The 26,369-nt window shown below is 39.7% G+C and overlaps 1 protein-coding gene across 10 annotated transcripts in view; it reads left to right on the forward strand.

Annotated features, from left to right (window-relative positions):
* LOC117428103 (unconventional myosin-IXAa-like) overlaps nucleotides 1-26,369 on the forward strand; it is a 167,117-nt gene that overhangs the window by 38,934 nt on the left and 101,814 nt on the right. For all 10 annotated transcript variants that reach the window (XM_058994964.1, XM_058994969.1, XM_058994972.1 and 7 more), the window contains exon 2: nucleotides 472-1,392. In XM_058994964.1, coding sequence (XP_058850947.1) covers nucleotides 550-1,392 — 843 coding nt within the window. In that variant the 5' untranslated portion in view covers nucleotides 472-549. The remainder of the gene's footprint in view (nucleotides 1-471; nucleotides 1,393-26,369) is intronic.

Below are 26,369 nucleotides of genomic sequence, written 5' to 3' on the forward strand. Positions count from 1 at the left end.
TGCCTGTCTGAACCTGCTGCTGGTTTAACGGCTTCAGCAGTGCTGGATTAGCCAGGGGGAGGGACTGTCTCGCAGTCCAGCTGTCCTTCATGCCAAGTGGGCAGTTGTCTCTCAACTGTCTTCTGCTATAGCCGATGGTACTGTGTGTGCATTCAACTTAGAGAGTGTTTTAGTACTTTGCTAAACATGTACAGTATATAACTTGTGTTGCTTGATATTAATTAGCATTTTGCTTACTTGAATAACAAGTTAAACATTTTTATACCCCACCATTACTAAATAATTTGAAGATGCTACAAAGTAGTGGGGTGTTGTATTCTGTTTCATTTCCTAAATGTTTAAACTCTTAAGAAGCAGCACCAGAAAAATCAATCCAATAGAGGTTGGGAAATGCACACTTCTATACAGCCTTGTGCAAATGCTGCATCTTCTAATTGTAAATTGATTTTTTTTGCTGTTCTTCCTTTGCAGTTGTAATGTCTTGAAGCAGTTTCCTGGTGCCCTTTCGAAGGATGTGCTGCGATTGCTGATGGGAACTGCTGCTCCAATATGAATGTGCATGATGTTGGGGGGAGACGACGCTTTGAGGACTCAGAGTTCACCCTGCGGATCTACCCCGGGACCATAGCTGAGGGCACCATCTACTGCCCCGTGTCGGCCCGCAAGAGCACTACGGCCGCAGAGGTCATAGACCACCTCATAAATAAGCTCCAACTGGACAAGACAAAATGCTATGTGCTGGCGGAGGTCAAGGAGTTTGGAGGGGAGGAATGGATCCTCAACCCCACGGACTGCCCGGTCCAGCGTATGATGCTGTGGCCCCGGATGGCGCTGGAGAACCGCTTCAGCGGGGAGGACTACCGGTTCCTTCTGCGCGAGAAGAACCTGGACGGTTCCATCCATTACGGCAACCTGCAGATGTGGCTGCGAGTCACTGAGGAACGGCGGAGGATGGTGGAGAGGGGCTTCCTCCCTCAACCCCAACAGAAGGACTACGACGATCTCTGCAACCTTCCCGACCTCAACGAGAAGACCCTCCTGGACAACCTGCGCAGCCGCTTCAAGCAGGAGAAGATCTATACCTACGTGGGCAGCATCCTCATCGTCATCAACCCCTTCAAGTTCCTGCCCATCTACAACCCCAAGTATGTCAAGATGTACGACAACCACCAGCTGGGTAAGCTGGAGCCTCACATCTACGCCGTGGCTGATGTGGCCTACCACGCCATGCTGCAGCAGAGGAATAACCAGTGCATTGTCATCTCTGGGGAGAGTGGCTCCGGCAAGACGCAGAGCACCAACTTCCTCATCCACCACCTCACTGCCTTAAGCCAGAAGGGATTCGCCAGTGGGGTGGAGCAGATCATTCTGGGGGCCGGGCCTGTCCTGGAGGTAAGAATTGTATTGTTTTACTCTGTTTTGCATAGCTTGGTAATCTTCATTGTGTACCTGTGTGACACAGGTTTAAGGAAATGGAGCATTAGTGAGTGAGTTAGTTGTCATCCGTAACTTTAAAACGCTCAGTCAGAATCCGAAGGTAAGACTATACGAAAGTCAAGTTGACATTAGAGTGAAGAAGGCACTAGCCAAAACGATTGTCCACTTGACTCTCTCTTTTGAGTTGCAGTTATTTCCATGATTGCAAATAATGGTAAACAAACTGGTCTTGGCTTTCTTGGAGGCCTAAAAAAATATAGCTTTTGTTTTTTTGTTGTGTATTTTATTGCACGTTTTTAGTCCATTATCTTTTTGTTTTTGCTTCAAGATGTGTCTTAGTTTGGTGTCTCTGGGAGTAAAATATTATCTCAACTACTGCATTTTGAGTCAAAATAGGTCCGGGTATTGCCCATCTAACTTCAATAGAAACTGTTCTAAATTAAAAGGTAATAGATTTAATAACACAGAAGGGTTTTATAGGGGTAGTGCCAAGCACTTTTGTTTACAGCTAAACAACCTGCACAGCGAGTAAAAGGCTGGCTCACATCTTTTTTTTTTTTTTTTGTTGAATACTTTGCTGAAATCTGGTAGAAACCCACAACAGGTAGCCTCCTGATTTCTAATTTGTGTTTTCAGTTACTCTTTTTGACTAAGCTCTTTCAGGAATGCCACTCTGGGCGCTTTGAACTGTTTATACTTAAGTGCTTGGGTTAAACTTCAACCAATTTGCACAATAGAGTGGTATTATAACTCTATACCAGCCATGCTTGTTTGTACAGCGAGATTGGATATCTCTCCATTACTGATTAATCGCCACGTTCAAGTAGACTAGCGGCAAGTGGGAATGTTAGTTTTTGAGTGGGTAAGGGCAGAGTGGGTCTCTGTTTCACTGAGCACTCTGTGTTTGTTAAGTAGGAGGATTCTGGTGTTTTTCTAAGCGGGTGTAGATTTTCTCTTGCCTTTTATTTTAACTGGAACAGAATTAGATTTCCAATCGTAGTTCAGATTCATCCATGTAGAAACTTGTTTGTTGTTACAAATGCTATTGGAATTTACATGCTCAGATTCTATGGGAAAGACGTGTTGCATTAACCTAACCCTAACCCATGTCTGTTGCTTTAAGGAGTAATGTTAACATAGAGTAACACAATGGAGCTCTGGCCATACCGAGTGTACAGAGAGATAGTGTATTGTAATATATCGTAATGCAGATTTTTTGTAAATGTTTCTTCAGGTTTTTAAGTCATTTAAAATAATGAAGGGGTTGAGCATCCCACCTCTCTCCTCTCCTCTCCTCTCCTCTCTCTCTCTAACTCTCTCTCTCTCTCTGTGTGCAAGGTGGATGTCTGTACTTATGCGTGTATTTGCACAGTGGGTTTTATGAGTGAGTGAGGGTTTTGTGATGGAAATATCGTCTCTAATAAAGCCAGCGCTCTAACCATGGTTTAAACAACATTGACCAGGTTGCAGCTGAAGTCAGCGCATCATGGTGCCATTTAAACTGTACTTCCAGTTACAGTATTGCTGTACTCTCACAGTGCAGAGTAGATTGTGTTTAACAATTGAACCAAAATCAGACCTAATGTTCATTGCATGTCTGCACACAAATGTACATTTCCATGTACAGAGCAGTTTGAGCCATTCCAGGTACTATTTGTTTTCCCTAAATAAATCGCATTGTATCTTTTTTAATTCATGAAAATCATATATTTTCGATGACAAACCTAATTAAGCCCCCAGTAAAATATGGAATGGGTTTTGTTTTTTTTCATTCCTGCACAGGGCACTGATGTGCAGTTACAGTCAGTATTCTAGCTTTTGTCTGTAGGCTACAATTAAAGTTAAACCAGGAATTCTTTTTGGAACAGGAAATTGCAGATATCCTTTCTCAGACGGCTATAATACTTGCCAGCTCCAAAACAGCTCCGCTTTCTTCATGTTTTATTTTTAGAAGAATCTTTCAAAACAAGATTCAGTAAAAAAATAAAATAAAATAATAATAATAATAATAATAATAATAATAATAATAATAATAATAATAATAATAATAATAATAATTATCTTTTTAAATGAAACCGCACTTTTGGTTATGTTAGGCCTATTGGAAAGATATACTTCGGAAACCTGAGGCCTAGCCTCCTTACAGTTAGTGTAATGGCAGCACCTGAGCGTTGCATTCTGCGTCTGGGTGCACATGTTCAATTCCAAACCACCCGTGCAATGTCTTTCCAATCCCTTTTCCGTAGACAAAGCAGCAGAGCAAGGGCACTTTGATTGTATTTCCTGTGAAACCAGCCTGTTGTCTTTTGTGAGAAGTAAGAGACTCTTGTCAAAGCAATTTACTGTTCAAGTGTTCTGCTGTTCTGAGATTCTGTGTGGTCTTGGCACTGCAGGCACTTAATCAAAAGCCCACACCCCAGTACGTCTGGGTTAATTCCCTTTTGCATCACGGTAAGGACTCCCTTGTGTATTGCATGCTGCTTTTTCAATATAATACACTGCTTGTAGAGACAACATTTCCTCAGAACAGATACAGCATTGTATAGGGGCTGGATTGGGGTTGGTGGGGAGGCACTGTTTTTTAGGTTATTTTAAAAATATAAACTATTTCCTGTTACAGATTTAGAATGATGCTCAAGTACTGTTTTCTTTTAAGCCAGCAGTCATAAAGGAGAGGAAACAGGGAACAGCATGATGTAATACTGTATGTTTATTAGCAAACTCCCTTTAGTATGACAAGGTGTTTGATCCTGAAATGGGTAAGTTCTACAGGCTCGAAAAACATCTCCTATGACAGGAGTTTCCCAGCTTTTCTTGCAGTCCTCCTCGCCCCATGACATTAGACCTCTGACATCATATCTGAGGACCCTTTCCCAATTAATCAATATTTAATGTCCCATGAGTGGAGCATCTTCGGCATACTTATTAACTTTGATTGTCTCTCCATTTCTTTCATTTGTGAAATGTGTAATAGCAAAGAGTTACAAATTCAGATCATTTTGACGTTTGCTTTGTCAGGTTTCAGGGTTGCTTGGTGGAGAATGTTGTGTGGTCCCCTGAAACCATCATATGGCCCCCTGGGGGCTCCCAGCCCCTAGCTTGGGGAGCACTGTCCTATGAGACATGCATGGCCTACTGAGGCGGTTAGATGACACAGCCTTTCAGCTCGGAGCCCTGAGTCTCAATTTTGGCTTGGTAAAAAAAATATATCTATATTTGATCTCTGCTTTTTCACTTGTAGGTAAAGAAAAAAAAACATTTAAAAGGTACAATAGTTGTTTTCTATAGGTGTAGTCTGAAGCATTTGTCCAATCGATCAGGAAATGTAAAATGTTAAATCAGTTCTGTGCAATCAATTAGTTCAGAGACACTGTTGGATCCACATTCTTACCTTTTGGTTGAGAAGTCAGTTATGGAAAATTCAGTAGTCAAAATGCAGTGAATTTAACCTGTTTGATATAATAAACAGGTAATTATATTATGGGATAAATGAATTACAGTTTAGTTTTTCACATTCATTGTTTCCATTTCCCTGTACCATGTGGAATTCTAGCGCAAAACACATTACCAGCAGAGATGGCTCGCCATCGACGCCAACGCACGAAGGGAAGTCAAAAACTATGTGCTGCAAACCTTGGGCACAGAAACGTACAGGCCCAGTTCAGCCTCCTAGTGCGTGGCTGCATCGCCTGTGCAGAGATCTCAGTAAACCAGTGGCCTGAACTCATTCCCCAACTTGTAGCCAATGTCACAGACCCCAACAGCACTGAACTCTGACTAATTCTGACTAAAAACATTTTACCACTGTTTTGGCCTCTTTACACTGGCTCCCTGTGCAGTATAGAATTGATTTTAAGATTTTGCTGTTAACTTACAAGGCCCTGAATGGATTAGCACCTAGATATTTGCAGGCGTTACTGACCCCGTATCTTTCAAACCGCACTCTGAGATCACAGGATGCTGGGCTGCTGGTTATTCCTAGGGTCAACAAAAGCAACATGGGAGGTAGGGCTTTTTCTTGTAGAGCTCCTAAATTATGGAATGCTCTGCCTTCGTTTGTCAGGGAAGCTGTTACAGTTCTCAAGACAAGACTAAAAACTCACTTTTATAAAATGGCTTTCTTATCTTAGTGGGTTTTAATGTAACTTTAAAATTGCTGCTTTTTGTATTATTATGTATACTGTTATTTAAATGGTCTGACTGTGGCAGTTGCATGTGTGACATGCTATACAAATGTATTGTGGTTTGTTCTTTTTTTCTGCTATGTACTGTATAGTGCTTTGTGATACTTTTGTATAAAAAGCACTATATAAATGCAATAAATAAATAAATAAACATGAAGTTATGTTAGCATAGCATCTTGGTTTAAGTTGCTTATTTTGGCCTGCATGTAGCTGGGGAGATCTACACCTGTAATGGCTGAAATAGGAAACGCACTGTTTTTGGAGAATGCTAATTGCATTGTAGCATGATTCTGATTTGTTCAGACACACATGGCTGTGTTCAGTGTTTTGTCACATTCTACATGTAGTCATGTGTGAGAATTTGGAACTTGAGTGAGTTGGCTGTGTCTATTCAATTCATGCATTCTTGTTGTTTAGATTCACTTTGTATATCATTTTCTGGTTCAGTCATCACATCCTGGTCACTTTTTTAAAACCTTAAAGTTTTAAAGCAATCCTGTGGGCTCAATACAGAACAGCTGGTACACCACAGTGTAACCAGTAGCCTGTCCCCCTGCAACACTCCCCCAGTGGATGTAAGGAATATCAATAGTTGTTGTAGGTGGTATTTCTCACTAATGTATCTCCACTAGAATGCTTTGAGATTATGTCTAAGAGCTGTACTAAGGCCACAGGGATGCTTTACACCTGTGAGTGTTAAAGTCACTAGGATTTGTTGACTGAAACAGAATATGATGTATGTAGTGAATATAAAAAACAAGGTAGTATACAGGTACTGTCCAGGTGGCTCTTTAAGGTAGGGATTTAAAACACCCGCCTGCATTTAGTACATACACCCAGACCAAAATCTGGTAGGGTATTTTATTAACTGATAATCATTGGATTTGGTTTCTTGATACCTGGCTGAGCACTTGCACAAACTACTGTATTGTTTCTCCAGTCTGGACCCAATACTGCTTTTAAACGAAGGTGCTTCAATGCAAAAAGTACTGTACTAGGTTTAGAGACAGTGGGGTTAAATACCGGTAAAAATAGTGCTTCTTTGAAAAGGGCAGCACCACAATATACTTCTGCTGTATTTTGAAATAGGAAAGATAAAAATAGACCACATGACACAGCAGCAGTTGTCACCAAACAGTCGAAATCAGCAAATATTGACATCTTCCTCCTGATGGCAGTATGCAAGTCTCTCTCTCTCTCTCTCTCTCTCTCTCTCTCTCTCTCTCTCTCTCTCTCTCTCTCTCTCTGCAGTACCAGCTGGCCTTCAGCCCAGCCTCCTCTGGAACAGATGGTCGGCTGTATTTGAAAGGGAGTTCCCCAGAGAGAGGTCATACCAACTGGACACATTGTTCAGGGCAATCTGGGAAAAGTGCCAAATTAGTAGCTTCCAAATGTCCCAAATGCAACTGTGCTCCACTCCTTGACTTGGGTTCTTTTAGTTTTACCTCAATAAGAAGTCGTACTGTATGCCAGTAAAAAGACATTCATGGTGTGCTCCAGTTGACAGCAATTGAAGTCATCTTCAATATCAGGACAATTCCTCATTAACATCTCCTTAAATAATCTCTCGAATACAAACAACATGCAGTAAACTAGCAACTGTCTCTTCTTAAAACTCCCTGAAAACTTGTATCATCATGTTCCTCCTCTGCACATTTGATTGAGAAAACTAAATCTAGCAGAAACAAAATTAAACACTACAGCAACTAACTTTTAGTAAACTGTTCATGCCTTCCCTTGAGTGTCTCTCTTGACCGCAGTCCTTCCCATTTCTCTGATTCAAATGCAGTTGGAAAGAGACAGGAATCCTCTTCAAATCTGCTGAGTACGCTGCGATCTGGCTCTCAGAGTGAGGAGATGAGCACTGCAGTTGGCACGAGTCTCTGTGGCTGGCTTTGAATCTCACTTGGAAAGCAACTGTATACTCTGCAGCTGTTCGTTTGTTCGTTCTTTCTTTCTTTCTTTCTTTCTTTCTTTCTTTCTTTCTTTCTTTCTTTCTTTTTCTTTCAAAATCTTCAGTGAGACCTCCAGTAGGGGAAGTCGTTGTCTTGATATCGGGGGCGCCCCCCTTCCCTTTCATACACAGTCTCTGCTGACCCTGGCCTCTTTCTCTGGGGTCGGTGAAGAAACACAACTGTAACACTGCAGCATTAAATCAACTTGACTTCCGGCGCTTCAAGTGCAGGATATGAGTTCCCTGTGTGACTTGAAGAATGGATATCAAACCACAAAACTTTTAGAAAATAAATAGTCATATTTTAGAATCCAGCTGTTGGAAACCTTACCCGAATAACTTAATCTCAGACTGCAGAAAAAAAAAACCCAAAAAACCATGTAGGCAGAGCGAGGGATGTGAAATAAAATATACTTTTAATATTTGTATTGATATTGGAGGTTGGTGATTTCATTTATAAAGCAGAAGTTATACACACATTTGAAGCGTACAGGTGATCTTTGACTCTTCTGTAATGTCTGGCTGCAGACTGGATTGTAGACTGCAGATGAAACCGGCAGCAGCCCCAGTTTGATATTGGCACGAGGTGAGATTGAGTTTTACAAACGGGTTTCATAACGCAGGTGGAAATGTAATTCAGTGTCTATAATGCTGTCATTGGTACATTTAAATTCCGAGTCTTTGAGTACTAATAAAAAACTATTTATTTACTGCATAGGTCTGTGATCACATTCACACCATCGGCACACCATCACTGAACATTAGAGAGACACGATCACGTCAAGCAAAGACATTTACAATGCAATTTTCAGCTTGTGTTTAAAATACTCTCCGCAAGAGTCTGGCAAGCACTACTCCAAGTCTGTATTGCAAACTCCTCATTATGTGCTTCCGGATGAGGATTTGAATGGGATTCTAGCCTGAAAACTGAGACAGTGTTGTAGTTCCTAGTTTCATCTATTTAGCTACAGTAGCCCAGGTGTGTCTAAGCTTGGAAAGTTGATTTTCATTCAGTAAAGTAATTCTACCAGTTAAGCAAACACTAAAAATACTGAAAGCACTAGTTGTTGAAACTGTGTTTTAGTGTGTCGTTTTGGTTTGTTCAAAAATGCTATTTCCAGTAGTTTTGTAATGATCTTTCCATGCTCCTCAAACATGTACAGTAGTCATATTTAAAGTAAAATGAACTAATATTCTTTGACAAACATTTCAGCTACATTTCTAGTCAAGACTTTTTGCAAACCCATTTTATTTATTTATTTATTTATTTATTTATTGCTAATGTGTGCTTTATGTTCTAGACAAATAACTGTATCACAAATAAAACATTGCAGTAAAATCTGGCATCAATGTCCCCACTAGGAATTTAGATTCTCTGTATTGTTTTATTTCAAATAACCGTCAGATACATTTCAAAGTGGTGTTCCCTTTTAGTCGACTGTGTTTCAGTTAATTGTAAGACATGCAGTGGGTTGGCTAGGAATGAACTCCACAAGCCAGCTGGGTCATTTGGATCCTAAACAGAAAAATTGTAATGAATTCTGTTTGCTAAGCTTGCAAACTTTTTTTACTTTTTTTTTTTTTGTGTAATCTGTCTAGATTTTATACAGTAATTCTAATAAAAAAAATTTATAGTACCATTTTTATTTGATGCATTACATGATCAAATGATCATTTTAATGATGGACTAATGATGAAGACAAAAATTTACTAAAACACGCTTAATTCAGAATCATTTGGTGAACTACAATGAGCTTGTGGTCTTGTATCCTCACAATACAAACGATATACTCTATTGTGATACAATACATCCTGTAAAGAAACGCATGTAAATCGATACACAGTGAATCGTTACACCTCCAGTGTCCTGGAAGAAACAACGCACACAAATGTAAATGCAAACCTGAATCCATGTCGTTCCTCCAAATTGGAGCTGTCATTTCTGTCAAAGTGTGATTTCTATTTGAAAAACATGCAGTATTTAAAGCCGTCAGTTTATATACTATGCAACAAGTGTCTTTTTCCTTCTGTATTGTCTGTGTATTCCAGGGCTTGTGTTTACCTGTTCCCTTTTTATCAGTGCTGCAAGTGTAGTGCAATTCAGTCATGAGGTCAGTACAGACACACTCATCAAACACTTCACTGAACAAAGTTAACTTGCTTCTATATTTTTGTCAAGCTAATAACATGCAAATATTACTACAGCAAATGTACTTAGTCATAGTAGGTTGACAAACAAGAGCGTTAGTACGATTCCAATAGATATGAGTAAATGCGTTGTCCTCCTAAACTCTGGACCTGTAACAGTAAACTAAAATAAACTTTGTTTAACCTAAGAGAAGTTAGATTCCTTGATCTTGCGATTCTACCTTGCCTGCCCCAATGAAGGTATTAATTTTCTTTTTTTTAAATTTAGTCATTGCCAATGGTTTTTACCCCAGTTTTCTCCCCAATTTGGAATGCCCAATTATTTTTATCCCGGTTCACTGCTGCAACCCCCCAGCGACTCGGGAAACGGAGGCTGAAACACACGTCCTCCGAAACGTGTTCCTGCCAATCCGTCATTTTTCGCACTGCAGATCCACAGCGCAGCCACCAGACCCATAATGCCGGATGACACCACAGATCTAAATGGCACCACTGCAGACCCGCAGGCACCCTATCAGCCACAGGGGTCGCTGGTGCACGGTGAACTATGAATTGTCCTCCGACCTAATTCCTCCCGACCCGGGTGGCGCTTGGCCAATAGTGCGCCGCCCACTAGGAACGGTCGGCAATGACATAGCCTGGATTCGAAACTGCCATCCCAAGGCTGTAGGGCGCATCCTGCACTCCACGCAAAGTGCCTTTACTGGATGCGCCACTTGGGAGCCCCCAGGCATTTCTAAATGCATGTGTGTGTGTGTGTGTGTGTGTTGCGGGCTGAATGTTTGAGCCCTCTAGTCTCCCTCCCATCTGTGCTGAGACCTTCCATATGGAGGATATAATAGGGTTGGAAGTATTTGTTTCCACTCTTCTTTGTTAATCTGTACGCTCCCTTTCATTTCCTTCCCATTTATTTCCAGTTTGCTACAGCAGATTTTGTCCCCTACTGTACCTGCTTTCACTCTTGCCTTTATCAAAGTTCACCCTTGAAATCGTTTAATCTTAATAAACACTGTCAATTCAAGGATTCCGCCCTCCCCCTTTCTTTCCTGTAACCCTGACCCTCTTATGAGCTGCGCAGGAAGAGGATAACTGTCACCACAACGCTAATAAATAACCTGTTATTGGAAAGCTTTAATCTATCAAATGTAGATTTACACCTTTACTGCCCATGTTAGGCAATTATAAGGTGTTGGCGAAGTGTCTCGGACAGCTTGAAAAGTCACAAGGGACTGGGTGCGCTTCAAATGCAAATAGAAAATTACAATTTTTGATCAATTTCTTGTTGATTCCCCCCCCCTCACTTTTGGCAGGAGCCAAATGTAAACCTGGATTTCACAGAGAAATGAATTGTAAAGCAGGTTCCAGTCCAGGCACTCCGATTTGTAAATAATTGAGGAATTAAACGTGGGCAGCGCTCCAAGGTAAACTTTGCAGATCTGTGAAGAAAAACAAAAAACAGCCAGAGATAGTGTAGTGATAACCAGCTGTCCAGAGGCACTGCTTAAAATCTGTAACAGGCACAGCACTGAAGCAGATCTGCAGAAAAGAGACAAGGCTCAAACTTTACGGCATGTATTAGAAAACTAAACCCAGTATATTTATTGGACATGAACTATGGGACTGATTTTCATAAAAGTTTGAATTTCTCAGTGAAGAAAAAACAAAACAAAAAGGGTCTGTTTAACCGGATTAAACACCTTTTTAATATTTAGAAGCTTCATGTTCACATCATTTGTCTTTTTTTGCTTTTGCTTTTACTATAGAAACCTCGAAATCAAAAGACACAGACTGTGACGATCAATGGGCCATCCATTTATACTGTTTCTCACAGCTCACTGTTTCATGTGTCCAAATGGATGCAGTGCAGTTGTACTACAGTATTCTGTATTTGGTTTTTCTCTGTAGTGTCAACAACACTTCTCAGTTATCAGGTGTTGGTTTGGTTCAGAGGTGTATCTTTACAAGTGCTTTGTAAATGCAGACAATTACCAGTAGTGAACTGTTTAAAAAACAAGGTCATCTTGAACAGTTGAACTCGATTCTACAAGAAACAAGAAAAGAAAATGCTCATGTTGTTTTTTAGCTGGAATAGTGGTTGCGTTAACCCTAGCACTTCCTGTATCTAGCACACATCTGTATCCTATCATCCCCAGGTTTCCAGTGTAGATATTAAAGCAAGTGTGTTCCAGAACACGGAGTTACAACTTTGTCACGCCACCCTTTTAAGGTGCATTTTGAGGGGTCAAATATAATCTTGTCAGCTCGCACTATTTAAAAATCTACATTTTGGTATTGATGTGATGCAACTATCTGTAATTTCTTTGTAGCAGATAGCTTGTGTTATATGGAAAATATGTCAGATGTATAGTGTGTATTTATTCTTGCTGAACTAAAAAATATAGTATTGAGTGCTGTAAGATAACAAGCTGATTTTCACCCTACTCAAGATGACATCTTAAAAAATATAATATTGTAAAAGCTCTATGATTCCATAAATTCTAGATAAAATAAGGAAAAAAGAAATCTGAAGTATCACCTTCCAGTTTGCAAAGCTCCTTCACATCGCCCGAGTCTCCTCCATGTCCTTGTGCCCCTCTGGAGTTTTCCTCTTCCTCTTCAGATGGGCTGTAACCCCGGGCGGCTGCACTCGTAGCCAGGGAAGTGGCAGCTGCAGTGCTCCTGGTATTTACACCCCCACTCCCCTCCTTCCTTCCCAAGACCTGTCAGCAATTCATAAATTCTCCACAGCCTTCCATCTGACACAGGAGCTCTGTGTCTGCTGTAAATATCTTAAACCAGCACCACGTGTCCATTGCAGTGTAGCAGTCTCTTTTTCAGAAATGCTGCACTGAGGAGCTCTATGTATGCATAACCTGAGCTGGCACCAATAAACAGGGCATCACAAACTACTGTAACAGACAAATTGGTTTGTGTGCAAGGATAAGCATTTATTTATTGGGAGGTATTTAGCAATTTGGTCATGCCTGCTATGTTGTATCCAAGAAGATGACCTCTGTTCTTTTACAGTTATTGTTGTACGGAAGTGAAGCTTCCTTTTAAATTAAGAGGATTTGGCAATTAAAAAAAAAAAAAAAAAGACCAATGATGCTGGACTGGTGGTGTGTTTCAGTGGAATTAAATCTTTCTTAGGATTATTCATGGTTCTTTACAAGCTCATGTCAAAATCTGGGGCATCCTAAGTGAATATAAACATTTTTTTTGAAAGCATGTGAGATAAACAGCTGCTTTTCATTTTGATGTTCTCTTTTGTTTGCTGGATAAGGGGGCTGGGGGTTCTGGGAAGGTGGAATGTGCATGAGAGTTGTACGTGCATCGACAGTGCTGACATTTATAGGAGACAGTGTGGTCCAGTGGTTAAAGTCCAGGGCTTGTAACCAGAAGGTCACCGGTTAAAATCCCACCCTGAGCAAGTCACTTAACCTCCTTGTGCTCCATCCTGCGAATAATATGTTAAATCAATGTCCTATTGTAAGTGACTCTGCATATATTGCACAGTTCACAGCCTACCTATGTAAAGCGCTTTGTGAAAATAAAAATAAAATTATTATTATTATTATAATAATACCTGGACAAGAGCGATTGTGCCTTAGACTGGGGATGTTAGTTGTGTTGTGTGTGTGTGTGTGTGTGTGTGTGTCCCGTGGCGGAGCAGCGAGAACAGGGGAGAGTTCTCTGGAAACAAGGCTCCTCTTGTGTCCGAGTGCAGTAGAACTCCCACGTCCAGCAGTCTTTGTGTCGATACAAGGACAGCCTCGGTGCAGATTCCTTACAGAGCCTCTGAGCAAGCTTGGGACAAAATAACACAAATCAAAATGTTTCTGCAACTGAAGGAATATATTATTACTATTGCAAGAATGTGTTGACTGATTTTTGGAAAGCAGAAAAAAATGGTTTCTATTGGGGATTGTGCAGACTTGTAATGTAAGCATATATTTTTGGGAAGATATTTGTTTTATAACTACTTTTCATTGAAATTCACACGTACCAGCAAGTCTCATCTACTAGTTAAGAGAAACTGTTTCGCTATGGTTTCCTGTATCTAATTCAGCAGGTAATCAATTAAAGACCTCTAAAAGGTCTGATTTAGACCAGCTTATTTCAGTCTGCACCATGAAACTAGCCTGTAAAACTCTCTGGCCCTTCTAATATCAAACTGGGGATACTGCAGGTTCTATCTGCAATTTACAGTCCAATTGGCAACCGGCTATCAAGCAAAGATTGTCTGTACTTTATAACTGCTATTTCAAAATTTATGGTAATTCAGCTACAGTAACTCCGATATTTCTCTAGAACAATTAATTCACAGCCCTGTGTTCTGCCTACATTTTCTTTCTTCCGTTTTGTCTGCAGTACGACTCGTATCCAGCCTCCAGTGCCCTTCGATCATTCTGTGAATTCCTTTATCGGGGCGTCTGGAAGTGTCAGTCTGTAATCCAAACCTGTACTGTCAGAGATTTCAAATCCCTTTTAGCTTGATCCCGGTGGCAGATGGAAACAAGGCTTTGGTATCGCATCTCAAAGTGTTTTTAAAAAAAAAACGGTGCAAAACATGTGGATTTATCCAATGGGCTAATAAAAAAAGTCTTGCTGTATGTTCATCCCTGTTGTCTTTGTGAATGATTTGCAGTAGCTGAGATGATACTGCCAATTGTCAAAACGTTCTGATAACATGATACAGCAACTGCAAATATCAATCCCGCTATAGTAAATGCAGGTTGTACTGTAAGGTTTATCAATTTGTGTGACGTGCTGTAGACCATGTTACCGCTGGGATTGAGTGTTTCCAACATCTCTAGTGCCCCACTTGCAAATTAAAATGGCTCGTAACCAGCATAACTAAAACCTTTGCTGGTTTTAAAAAGGTGGCACATCTCTTTTAACGGAGTGCTGTTCATAGACCTTCTGACCTCTACGTTCAGGTGTCTTCTCATACTACCTTACAGAGCCATGTACTGTACTGTCTGGCCCTCCGGTATCGCATATTCTCTCCCTGGGGTTCAATCACAGTACAGTGGTCTGCCCGTGGCATCGTGTTTGGAATTGCAGCTTCACTCCAATCCATTTGTTGGCCCAGCAGCACAAAGAGCTTAGCACTGAACCTTTATGAGACCTGCAATTTGCCAATCAGGCACCACTATGAACGCTGTTCAGTTCAATGCAAGGACCATGTGGGTTTAAATAAGTATTCAAATGTCTTTATTACGTTAAATTTCCAGCTTTTTGAGTACCTACACAGACTGTTCTGCAGTATTGTAAGCCTTCGCAAAGGGCCCTTTTTAAAGCCAGGTGTCTGTTAACATTAACAGCATCAAGGGGCTTGTTAAATTGCGCACAAACAGATGTAACATATAAATAAATATGATGAATGCATTATTGGTTATTTAAAACGGCATTTACATTCTCCAGACCTGTTGTACTGTATTCTTTGGCTTGCATCTACCCATTCCTTTGCTTTATGGCACAGTGTATTCACATGTTTCAGTTTTGATACAACACCTGAATACTTCTCTAGTCGAATTCAATTAAAGAACAGCTTGCCTGCTTATTATTTATTGCCCCTCAGGGTATATAGGGGAGGTGCTCATACGTATGGACTGAATGCCACATTTACATTTGCAGAGGGATCAAGAGAACTGGCACTGCAATTGTGATTAAACTTTCTATAGACATTCACTCACTTTGGTTGTGTGTCAACAATGGATGAACTGCTATTTTTACTTAACATACTATTTAACAAAAAAAAACACATGGGTTTGTGATTACTTTGCTTTGTAAGTATTGTGCATTGAGATACCACTGTGTGCTGTAAACAGTGTTGTATCTATTGTGAATGTAAAACGATATGCTGGTATGATTCAGTAGAGTGCAACACAAGACTACTGACATGCCAGCATACAGACAGCAGAGTGATTTATAAACCGGGGTTTTAGGGTTTTAACCAAAACAGCCCGGTTTTCGAGTTATTGTATGTATTTTTTGTTGCAACTTTCTGTTATGTGGAATGTAATAAACAAGATCCAAAACTGATTTTTTCCCCCCCTTCATTTTACAACGCCATTTCCATGTTTGTTTTATTTGAAGTGTTTAAACTTAAATTTCAGTTTTCGTTTGCTTGTTCAGCTACAAAAAGGCACAAGTAAACCTCATGTTATTACTTTATGAAAACGTGTCTATGGCCACTGTTTACTGTGAAGAAACGGCAATGGCAAGGAATGAAAAAATAAATAAAATATGGTTTCAACTTTATGTACTATTTATTTTGGGAATAAACAAAACAATGTTTAACTTGTACTGCTGTTTGGCATCCTTTGTTTTGTGGTTAATTCACTGTGTATGTAAGGCCTACACAATGTATTCTTTACTCCTGGGATATTAATTTACTTTAATGTGTTGCATATTGTAACGTCTTGCTGTAAATAAAGGCACACACACAGGGGCCACGCCCCCCTGCCCCTGCTGCTATGCTGTCTCTGCCTGCGTTCTGAGCAATATAATGGCTTTTATAACTTTTTGAAAACGAATGAATTTGCCTTAGAAAACGCAGTGGGAGACCTACATCTAAAACTGTTGTGAGCTTACTGTACAATAATATATAACAATGAATTATCCTACGCTCTACTCAACTAAGCAGGTTTCTACACTTGAAACAAGCTATATAAGTTATAACTTCCATATGTGCATTCAATATGCACAAGCATAAGGGGTTGTTGTTTTTTTTTTTGGTCCATGTGTATGTATATATATTTGCAGGGTTTTATTTTAACTCCCGAAATACTACTGGGATTGGAATCAAGTGATGAATATCCAATTTGGGTAGAGTTACAGGCTGCACAGAATTATCATAAAGGCAATAGCAAAAAAATACATTATGGCCAGAGAATAATTTCTATAGCGACTGCTGTCTGTGCTGCCTTGCTGGCACAGCATTATGAACTCTCATTACAGTACTTAACAAATAATCATGGGTGCTGGCAAAGGCTTTCATTTCTCATCTACAGATGTGGGCTGCATTGTTTCTGGTTTTGCATATATTCTCCCATGCCACATTTATATAAACTGTTTTGAACAGTGAAAATGGAAGGAATAGCTCTCTGATGATATAAATCCACTGCACTTCACTGACTTGCAGTTAAAGAGAAAGCCTACTGTTTACAGTGCAGCATGACGTCACAGTTGCAGTGTGCGTGTGTGTGTGCGCGCGCTTACTGTATACAGGACATAATGATACAGGGAGAGGCCAGTTGTATAAATAGCGCTTGCAGTGTAACTGTAATGCATGTGTAATGAATGGGTGTTGCCCTGGCAGCCTTTATCTCAATTTTTTTTAAATTCCAGCTCTTCAGTATCACCAGAGCTGAATCGCATCTGGTTTCAATTCCCCACAGGAAGACAGTGCAACTTCAATAAAATGGACTGTGCTGTGTTTAAGTTTTTTAAAACTAATACAAATTGATTGTCAGCAGCTGATGGAGCTGATATAGACGGCTGTGTTTCTGCACCCCCAGACCTTGCTTTTGGTTAATTTTCCTTCATTGGTTTTCATATGATATTTGACATTTGCTCATAGTACAAATCAAAATGCGTCCCCTAAAATGTCCTTTGTATTCAAGAAAGGATTCTTTTACATTCCCTGTTGCACTTAAAAATGTGTAGAATTGTTGAACCAATCTGACATCAATTTAACAGATGTGCATTTAATTCCAGATTTGTACAGCTACACTACATTAACCCAGTTGAAGTACTATACAGGGAAGCAAAATCATGTATATCTTGTAACCCCAGTTTTGGCTTGTATACATAATAAAAAATAAAGTTGGATTTGATTGTGATCAGTAATATCTAAATAGAAACCAGGTTCAACAATGACTTGGTTAATTGAATCACTGTTAGCCATGTTATGTACTGTAATGCCTTACACTATATGACAGTTGGAATCTCTCTGTCATTCACTTTTTCAGTGGGATTCCAAATCCTGTTGTCCTGTGATAACGGGACACACTCAATTCACAAACAAAAGACTAAATCAGAAGCAGTATTCACTGATGCTGCTGTAAAGGAAAGTCCAAAGCACTTCAGGTCACATGGAGTACACTTTATATAAAAATGTCTTAATTTTTAAACCTATGTTTGCTTTCTTCTTCCATTTATTGTGTGCTTAGGGTTCATATATGGTCAATGTGCTGTTGATGATCCCTTAATATATTGAACTCTTAATACTAATTGGATTTTTAAAATAGTCAGTTGCAAAAATAGGGTTGTAACACACAGTAAATAAGCTTGTAGACTATTGAAACTGAAGGTTAGTGCAATCACCCAATCAACCATTTTTTTGTGCAAACCTACATGATGCAGTGGCACAAAGCTTTCATCATCTCCATAGATGTTGGCAGACACCACTAACAAGAAGCTAAATGTGTCATTCTTGTCTAAGATATAAAGTGTCACTTCAGCTTTATTCTGTACAAACATGGCTTGTGCTGACAGCGAGATCGATTTAAAAAGAAAAGAAACAAAACAGAACTTAGAAATGTGCTTTCTCCTTGCGCATGTTGAGTTGAGAAATGTAATCCCCAGGTGACCTATGATGTGTGAATTAAAAAATACACAAAAGTTCAGGAAATGTTTATAAATCTATCGCTGCGATAGGGACAGCACTGGATACAGGTAAACGAATGTGTTTTGTGTAAACACTGCAGCGTGTTGTGTGCCTCTTTCAGCGCACCCTGACATTCAAGCGCTGGTTCTCAATATGACAGTATGACATAATTTTGTGAAGAGAACACCCTATGACCATTAACCTAGTGGAAGTGTGCATACTGTACTTTGAAACAGGCCCTCTAGGAATGTGTTTGAAAGCCCTTCTCTTCTCAACTCCACCTCTTTTGAAGCCCTGGCTGGACTGACTCAGTTTATTAAAAGACAGACGAGTTCACAGTGCTGTATCAAGTTCAGTTCCCTCGCCTTCTTCCTGAAGCAGTCTGCCTGCAGCAGTGTTGTCCTTTTTTACCTTTTCTATTTCTAGAGAACTGGTCATAACATTGATAAACTTGGTTTGGTTGCTAATTAACTGAAGTCCTTGAGTGAATACTGGTTGGACTAGTAGTGACTTGTAACTGGTTGGGCTAGTGAAGGCTACCATTGAGTTAAGTAAGTTTAATGAACACCTTTTGTGATAAGTTAACACACTGTATTATTAAAGGGTACATAAGGACCTTTTTATTTTATTGTGTTACATGTTCCCATGTGTTGCTACAACTGTTATTTATTTTTTACATTTTTACCACTTTTTTAAACTTTTACTTTGCCTCAAGATGGCATCCCATGTACCTGCATGGACCTATCAGAACTACATTTCCCATCATCCTCCTGCTCACTGGTAAATCCATTTCAGATAAATATGTGAACAGGAGGATAAAGGGGAAATGTAGTTCTGAGAGGTCCATGCGGGTACATGGGAAGCCATCTTGAGGCAGGGAATGCAATTTAAAAGTTTAAAAAAGTGATCAAAATATACAAAAAAAAAAATATTAAAACAATACACACACCTTACATAAACAGTTGTAGCAACACATGGGAACATGTAACACAGTAAAATAAAAAGGTCCTTATGTACCCTTTAAACCCTTAGATAGCTATTGGACAATGCAGCGTCACTTGAACAAAAATAGTTGCTGTTGCCTCTGATATCTTATCGTTAGAAGGGATATTTGTTACATACTGTACAGAACAGTAATATGTTTGTTTACTTTTATCCTGTATGCTTGATTGGACCCAGCAACTGACAGGAGACACAGGAACTGGAGTAACTGGAGAACAGCTTGATCTTCTAAAAACAAAGCACAGCAGGGGGATAGGGTGAAAGCAGAATCCTCAAATTACTTTTATACTGTAACACTTAACCAATAATGTAGGTTGTCCTGAATCTTAAGTCATGTTCTCCAAAGGAGTATCACCAGGCGTGTGTTTTTAGTTTTAGGAGTAGCCTTTCTTTGTTATAGAGTGACTTATTCAGACATCTGTATTCATAAACCATAATGACAGCAGATAGACTGCGACGCTGTACACTTTCCATGTCATGGGGAGCAGCTTTATGACTTCTGAAATTGGCACCTCCATAGCAAGTTCTGCAAGTGAGATTACTGTACTCCTCCTTTTCGACTTTATCCTCCTGTCTGCAGGTACTACATCGTGCCGTACATGTTCATTGTCTGCTCGCTGTGGGACGCTTTACTTTTTTTTGTGCACACCACAGGTAAATTGTAACATAATGTATGTGTACACTGTATGTGTGAATCATTACACTAAGTGGCCGCTCCCAATAAAAATTAGGTAGAAGACCCAGAGGCTGTGTGGTCCAGTGATTTAAGAAAAGGGCTTGTAACCAGTAGATCCCCGGTTCAAATCCCACCTGAGCCACTGACTCATTGTGTGACCCTGAGCAAGTCACTTAACCTCCTTGTGCTCCGTCTTTCGGGTGAGACGTAGTTGTAAGTGACTCTGCAGCTGATGCATAGTTCACACACCCTAGTCTCTGTAAGTCGCCTTGGATAAAGGCGTCTGATAAATAACCAAATAATAATAATAATTAAGAGTGGTAAGCTGAATGATGTTGTTTTTTTTTGTTTTTTTTTTGCATACTGCAAACTGGTAGCTGAGGTTATTTGTTTCTAGTGTTTGTATTCATTCAGCATATACTTTAGTTGTACTGAGTCAATGCCCTAGCTCTAAATCAGGGCATGCACAATGTTGTACAGGTATACAGTACTGTATTCAGAGTGGAAAGACGCCCATCTATATTATCTGTGTCTATGCTGAAGATATATTTATGTTTCCAATCTGGTTCCTCGGTACTGTCGTTTTAGAATGGTTAATATGTGTAGAAGATGGGTCCAGTAAACTTCAGTTTTATACCTGCTTCCCCTTGCGTTTACAACTGGAAAGCTGCGTCTCCTTACAGTACTACAAACTTTGTCCATTAATCTGAGAGAGATAAAGATAGACTGCTCCCTTAATTCAACTCTATTCTTAGCACGATGCAATGAGGTGCCCCGAGCTTCTATTGCAGCTTTAGAAATTGAGCATCTGGTTTCTCTCTTTCCTCAGAATCTAAACTAGGCGTACCAGTCAAAGAAAATCATTTTTTTTACTTTGAATGATGTTCTGGGAGCTGTCTGTCCTTCAGGAACTTACAGCAAGGTCGATCCCAACCCCCCCCCCCCCCCACCCTACCAACACCCCCCCCCCCCCCCCCCCCTTGTGAGTTTTGTGAGATCTCCAGAGGACATTGGGAGATGTTTCAAGTTGTTATTTGATAGAATGATTTTTTTTTTTTTTCCCCCAGACACATCATATTGACATTAAGTAGTTTCCAGTACATAGTAAAGAGATTCACACGTTAAATAAATAGATAACCACTTTCTACAGACAAGGACATGGAACATATCTTTTCTGTAAAGTATCCCAAAGGTCTTTAGGAGCATTTTCTGGCCCAAATCACTTTACATTAAATAAACCTGTCAATCTGCAGGAAAGGTTGTTTTTCTTTCTGTTCTAGTAATACATGTTGCCTAGGAAATACTTAAATTCTGATTTTATTCCCAACAGGAACACTTTGTGACGGTATGTCTTGGCTGGAATAATAATTTTGCTGTCATAATGCTGTGTGAATATAATATAGTAATGGGACACCATAGTGTAATGTCTCCACTCATAACTGTGTTGTGATACTGTAGTTGCTTTGAGTGGTTCTGTAATGTGTCAGTGGTTTAGGAATTGACAGTGTTGTATACAGTATTATTAAGTGCATAGAAGATTAGCTCATGAGTCTTACTCAATCCACATGAATATGTTGGACCCACCTACAGCCAGTCATATTACAATGCAAGCACAAGCTTGATAGACATTTTGTGACCTAGTATTCCTGATGACGCAGACTGTACTGTGACAGAGTGGTCTGCTGGATTCAATAACCTAAATAAATTGTCAGTAGATTCTTCGCTCTTGGGGTATAAAAACTAAAATGTCAAACAATGTAAGAGGTCAATAATAAAAGCCATCGGTGCAACGCTGTCTGCAGTTATCAGAGCATCGCAAACAGGTCGCTTAAACGTATCACATGCTTGGCACGGTAATTGAGTCAGGAAATCCAAGGGTGGTGAAGACAGAAGATCTCAAACTCAAAGAAAACAACACACTGTAGTCAATAATACTGTCACAAAAATACCTTGGGTATATAGCTTAGTAGCTTCTACTTTTATACCAAGTCATTCAATCAAAAGTCCACTCAGAAGATTAGCCCAGTAAATTTGATAAGAAACTTAGAACTTGTTATCCTTGGGTTACTTTTCAATAACGTACTGGAATACCAGCCATGGAGTCACTCCTTCATAGCTGCCACAGTGGCTTTTGGGGCTGGGGCTGGTGTTGGTTAGTGGAGATCTTCAGATTGTCTCTAGCTCACTGTCAGTGATCCTAATGTTGAGCAGGTCAGAAGCAGTCTAATGTACTTGCAGAAATACAATAGAGTGAATCAAGTTGCACTTTTAAACATAATTTTGAAGCACTTTTTGATAGAACTTTCTAGGTAATAGGAATAGAATTTAATAGTAAATTGCTTTCCAGGAATGGTATTAAAATGAGTCCTTCAATCACAATCTGAGAACAGGCTTCTTATTTTAATCAGCTTTTCAAAACCACCGATTTATGGTAATTGATTATCCTGAATACCGTAAACTCTCTGTATAAATAGCCTATTATTGCACTAAATGTTTGTTTTATTATGAATAGCTTTGTAATTGCACTGTTGCCAGATTTTGGCCAGATAAAGGGGGCATTTTGTGTTGGCATGCCACGATGCCAGAGCTCTCTCTACATTTAAGCTGCCACTCTTTACTTCTTTCTTTCGATTTCTTTTTTTTTTTTCAGTGCCAGAGCTGTTAAAGAGGTGTATGGTTTCCAGCAAAAGCAGGCTACCAGGAAATCATTTTACAGTTAATAACGTTAAGTGTGATTGTCTGCAGCTCTTATAAAATTACAGCTTTCATTGGAGTGCAATGTAGGCATGTCTACCAGAGCTGTATGAAGCGATTATTCTCAGTGCAGCAGGCCGGTGATTGCACCCAAGTGACGGTCAATAGTACTGATTGTGCTAAACTGCAATTCCAGTTGAGACCATTGCTGCTCTCCAAAGAGGCTGGTTCAAATGTAATGGTGAATTATCCCAATAAACACCACTGGCTGAAGACACTGAAAACGTTGGTCAGTGACTTTTTGTTATGTTTCTGTTAGTATTTCTAAACACCACTGACCCTTCCCTGGGTGTCCTCAGCCTTGCTTGCAGTGGAGAGATCAATACAAAATAATGAAATTAGTTTGTGCAGCTCTCCTTTTGAACATGCTTTTAAACATACACAAATTGGCACTTATGCTTAATATTTATGAATACGCGTGCACAACAAACTTTATCTTTTACATGTTTATTTAACTGTTTTTGCCTTGGATTCAACAGTTATATTGTTATGCTGACGGCATTCTTTGTAAAAGTGGAACTACCCAAGGGCATTCAATCACACAAAGGAAGGTTAGAACTATGAAACTGGATCATCTTTGCTAAGTGAAGGGTGGTAATATACAGAGGAGTATCCAGTATTAAAGGTACAGTACATAAATATAGACCTTTAGCAAAATGTGCGCTGTGTGCGATTTGTATTTGTGTCAATGCACAACATTTCAAAAGGGAGATCTGAAACCCCTGCTCCCGAGGTGCGCGGATAGTTTCATATTGAAGCGACGTGTTGCAGGATCTTGTTGAGTCATGAAAGCCACACCGCCTTCATCTCCTCATGCAAGCCTTGGATCCACAGGTATTGGAAGCATGCGCATCCACTTTTTGCACAGAAGGGGGTCGATTTTTATTTTTTTTTAATGATCCAAACAATGCATTATTTGTTTTCTAATGCAGAACTTGGCATTTTCCCTAACAAGACATTTACAGTACAGTGTTGAATAGTCTTTAGTCTTTAATCTGTAGTCTTGCAAGTGCTCACAGATTTCAGACCACAAGCGATTTTGACACATTTCAGTGGGCAGTTTGTTTTACAGAAATGACTCATTAGGGGGCTCCCGAGTGGCGCATCCAGTAAAGGCGCTCCGCATGGAGTGCAAGATGCGCCGCCCGGGTAGGGAGGGCTTAGGACGGCAGGGCAATCCATGGTTCACTGCACATCAATGACCCCTGTGGCTGATAGGGGTCTGCAGTGGAGCCATTCAGATCTGTGTTGTCCTACGGCACTATGTGCCTCATGGCTTCGCTGTGGATCCGCAGTACGAATGAAAAAGACGGCTTGGCAGGAACACTTTTCGGAGGACGCGTGTGTCAGCTGCCATTTCCAGAGTCACCGGGGAGTTGCAGTGGTGAACCGGGATTAATAATAATAACACAACTGGCAATTCTAAATTGGGGAGAAAAATCATTGGCAACAACAGAAAAAAAAGACTCTATGTAATAAACTGAAATAATTGGAGAAGAATTGGGTTGAAAACAGTGATTTCTCAGTTTCAGTCAGGTCTGGGTGAAACAGGAATTGTTAAGTTGTTAATCAATACCTTTTGTGTAATGGGAAGGGAACATGAGAACACCACAGATAACTTGTTAGCTACTGTACAGCAGGATATTCAGTCGCTACCAAGTTATATTTCGGGGTTGCAACAAATAGAAAGAGGGTACCTGTAAGGTTCATATTCACTCCAGTTTATGGCAGCAGTTCATTATCTGTATAGTCCAGTCATACAGTAGATGCTGCTCATTTAATTCAAATTGAATGCTGATGCTATCAAAGGACTAACAGCTAATACAGTATTCTGGTACATTTTACCTTGACTGCAGCCGTTCGTTGTGCTTCATTGAATTAGTAAGAAGCTTCAAATTGAATTATCTTATTTTTTTACTATACCCTTTTTTATGATGATTGCAATTATTCTGAGTGACTGTCATTGCAATTACGGTACACATACTGTGATTTATTAATATTTTTGATTTCGCCTGAGTTCAGAAGGAGCCTGCCGTAGATATAACACTGGCTAGACCATCCAAAGTGTGTGTGTGTGTGTGTGTGTGTGTGTGTGTGTGTGTGTGTATAATACAGTGAGTAAGAGCTGTCAGTAGCAGGCATTTTCAACTGAAAAGATATCAAATAATTCCGTTTGTCGTCATAAGCTGTAGTAGTTACAAGAAACATGTTTTTCTTGGAAAATGAGCTCAAAATCCATGAACATCTGTGTCCAGCTCCCTAATCTCCTCTGGAGTCAGATTGGAAAATGAGCCCTTGTGGGGGCTATTAAAGTTCTTCAAGATGGAATATTATAATCCTCTCTCTTGAAACTAACAAGTGCATTAAACCTTCTTTATTTTATAATCGTTTCATGATTTCTGTTATATTTTATAGAAGTTGTCACAATCGTGTTTAGCTTTATACTAAATTCCTGGGTGAGTTTTTCCTTGCTAAACTTCATCAGCATGTCTTGTTGGCTGTCTAGTTTGTGTACATTCCCTAAAAGTAGTTTTCAGCTTCACGACCACACGCTGCTACTCCCTCCCTCCCTCTATGCCTTCTCCATGCGACTCCTGTGAAATGTTTTTCTTTAAGATAAGAACAATTTCTGAATACATTTCTCAAATAATATTAAAATGTGAACTCATTTATTTCCTGGCTTTATATAAATAATTGTCTTGGCTTTGGAGCCAGGTTAGAAATCAGTTCTCATTTTATTAATATTTGAGAAAATGAAGAATACTTTTTTCTTATTGTTGAAAAGCATTCAAATAACAAATCTCATTCAAATGTCATCTTGTGAAAGTTCATCACATATGATCAATTGATATTATTACATGTCATACAGAGTAGCCAATACTTTCATTTCCTCATTTCCAGAGTGGTGGTGTACATGTGTTTTCAATTAAGAATGCCTTGTATGTTTCACATATATGCTAAGGTAGGCATGTGTCTAGTAAGAATGAAATAGAACATGTTATTAACAAGTCCTTACAGTAAGTGGCACTCTACAGTAGTTTTGTTTGAATTTGCCCATAAAAATAGTTTCTAGTCGGATCTTCACCCAGATAAGGAAATCACAATCCTGATCACGTATACCAATAGTCTTATCAATCAGTGTTGTCAGTGCTGTATTTGGATGTGTTGGACTGTTTGTCATAACTAGTGCCTGTCCCTGCGCTCAGGGTTCGGCTCCAGGTTTTCTCATTTTCTCTCGGTCCAATCAAAGAGGGCTTATTAACCTCTTTGAAGTTCCTGCTAGAGAAAACGATGGGTTTCAAGTACACTCCAGTTTCACCAGGAAACACTACCCTATTGTTCGATGCAGTATGTAATAAGTTCTTCTGTAACAAGGCTGTTTTAACCCTAAAAGTTTGCCTGGTTAACACATTTTTTCCCCCTGTCTCGTCCCCACCGCTTAAAATACTTCCAGGGAATGTAAACAAACTGATGAAGTTTAAAACCAACACACATACAGAGGGTCCTCATAATCCTGTAATAATCTAAAAATGTTAAAGAAGTTGTATGAAAATGAGTTTATATAGCCAAATACAGTCTGAACCATCTATAGGAGGG

Source organism: Acipenser ruthenus, chromosome 21, assembly GCF_902713425.1.
Source record: "Acipenser ruthenus chromosome 21, fAciRut3.2 maternal haplotype, whole genome shotgun sequence".
Lineage (NCBI taxonomy): Eukaryota > Metazoa > Chordata > Actinopteri > Acipenseriformes > Acipenseridae > Acipenser > Acipenser ruthenus.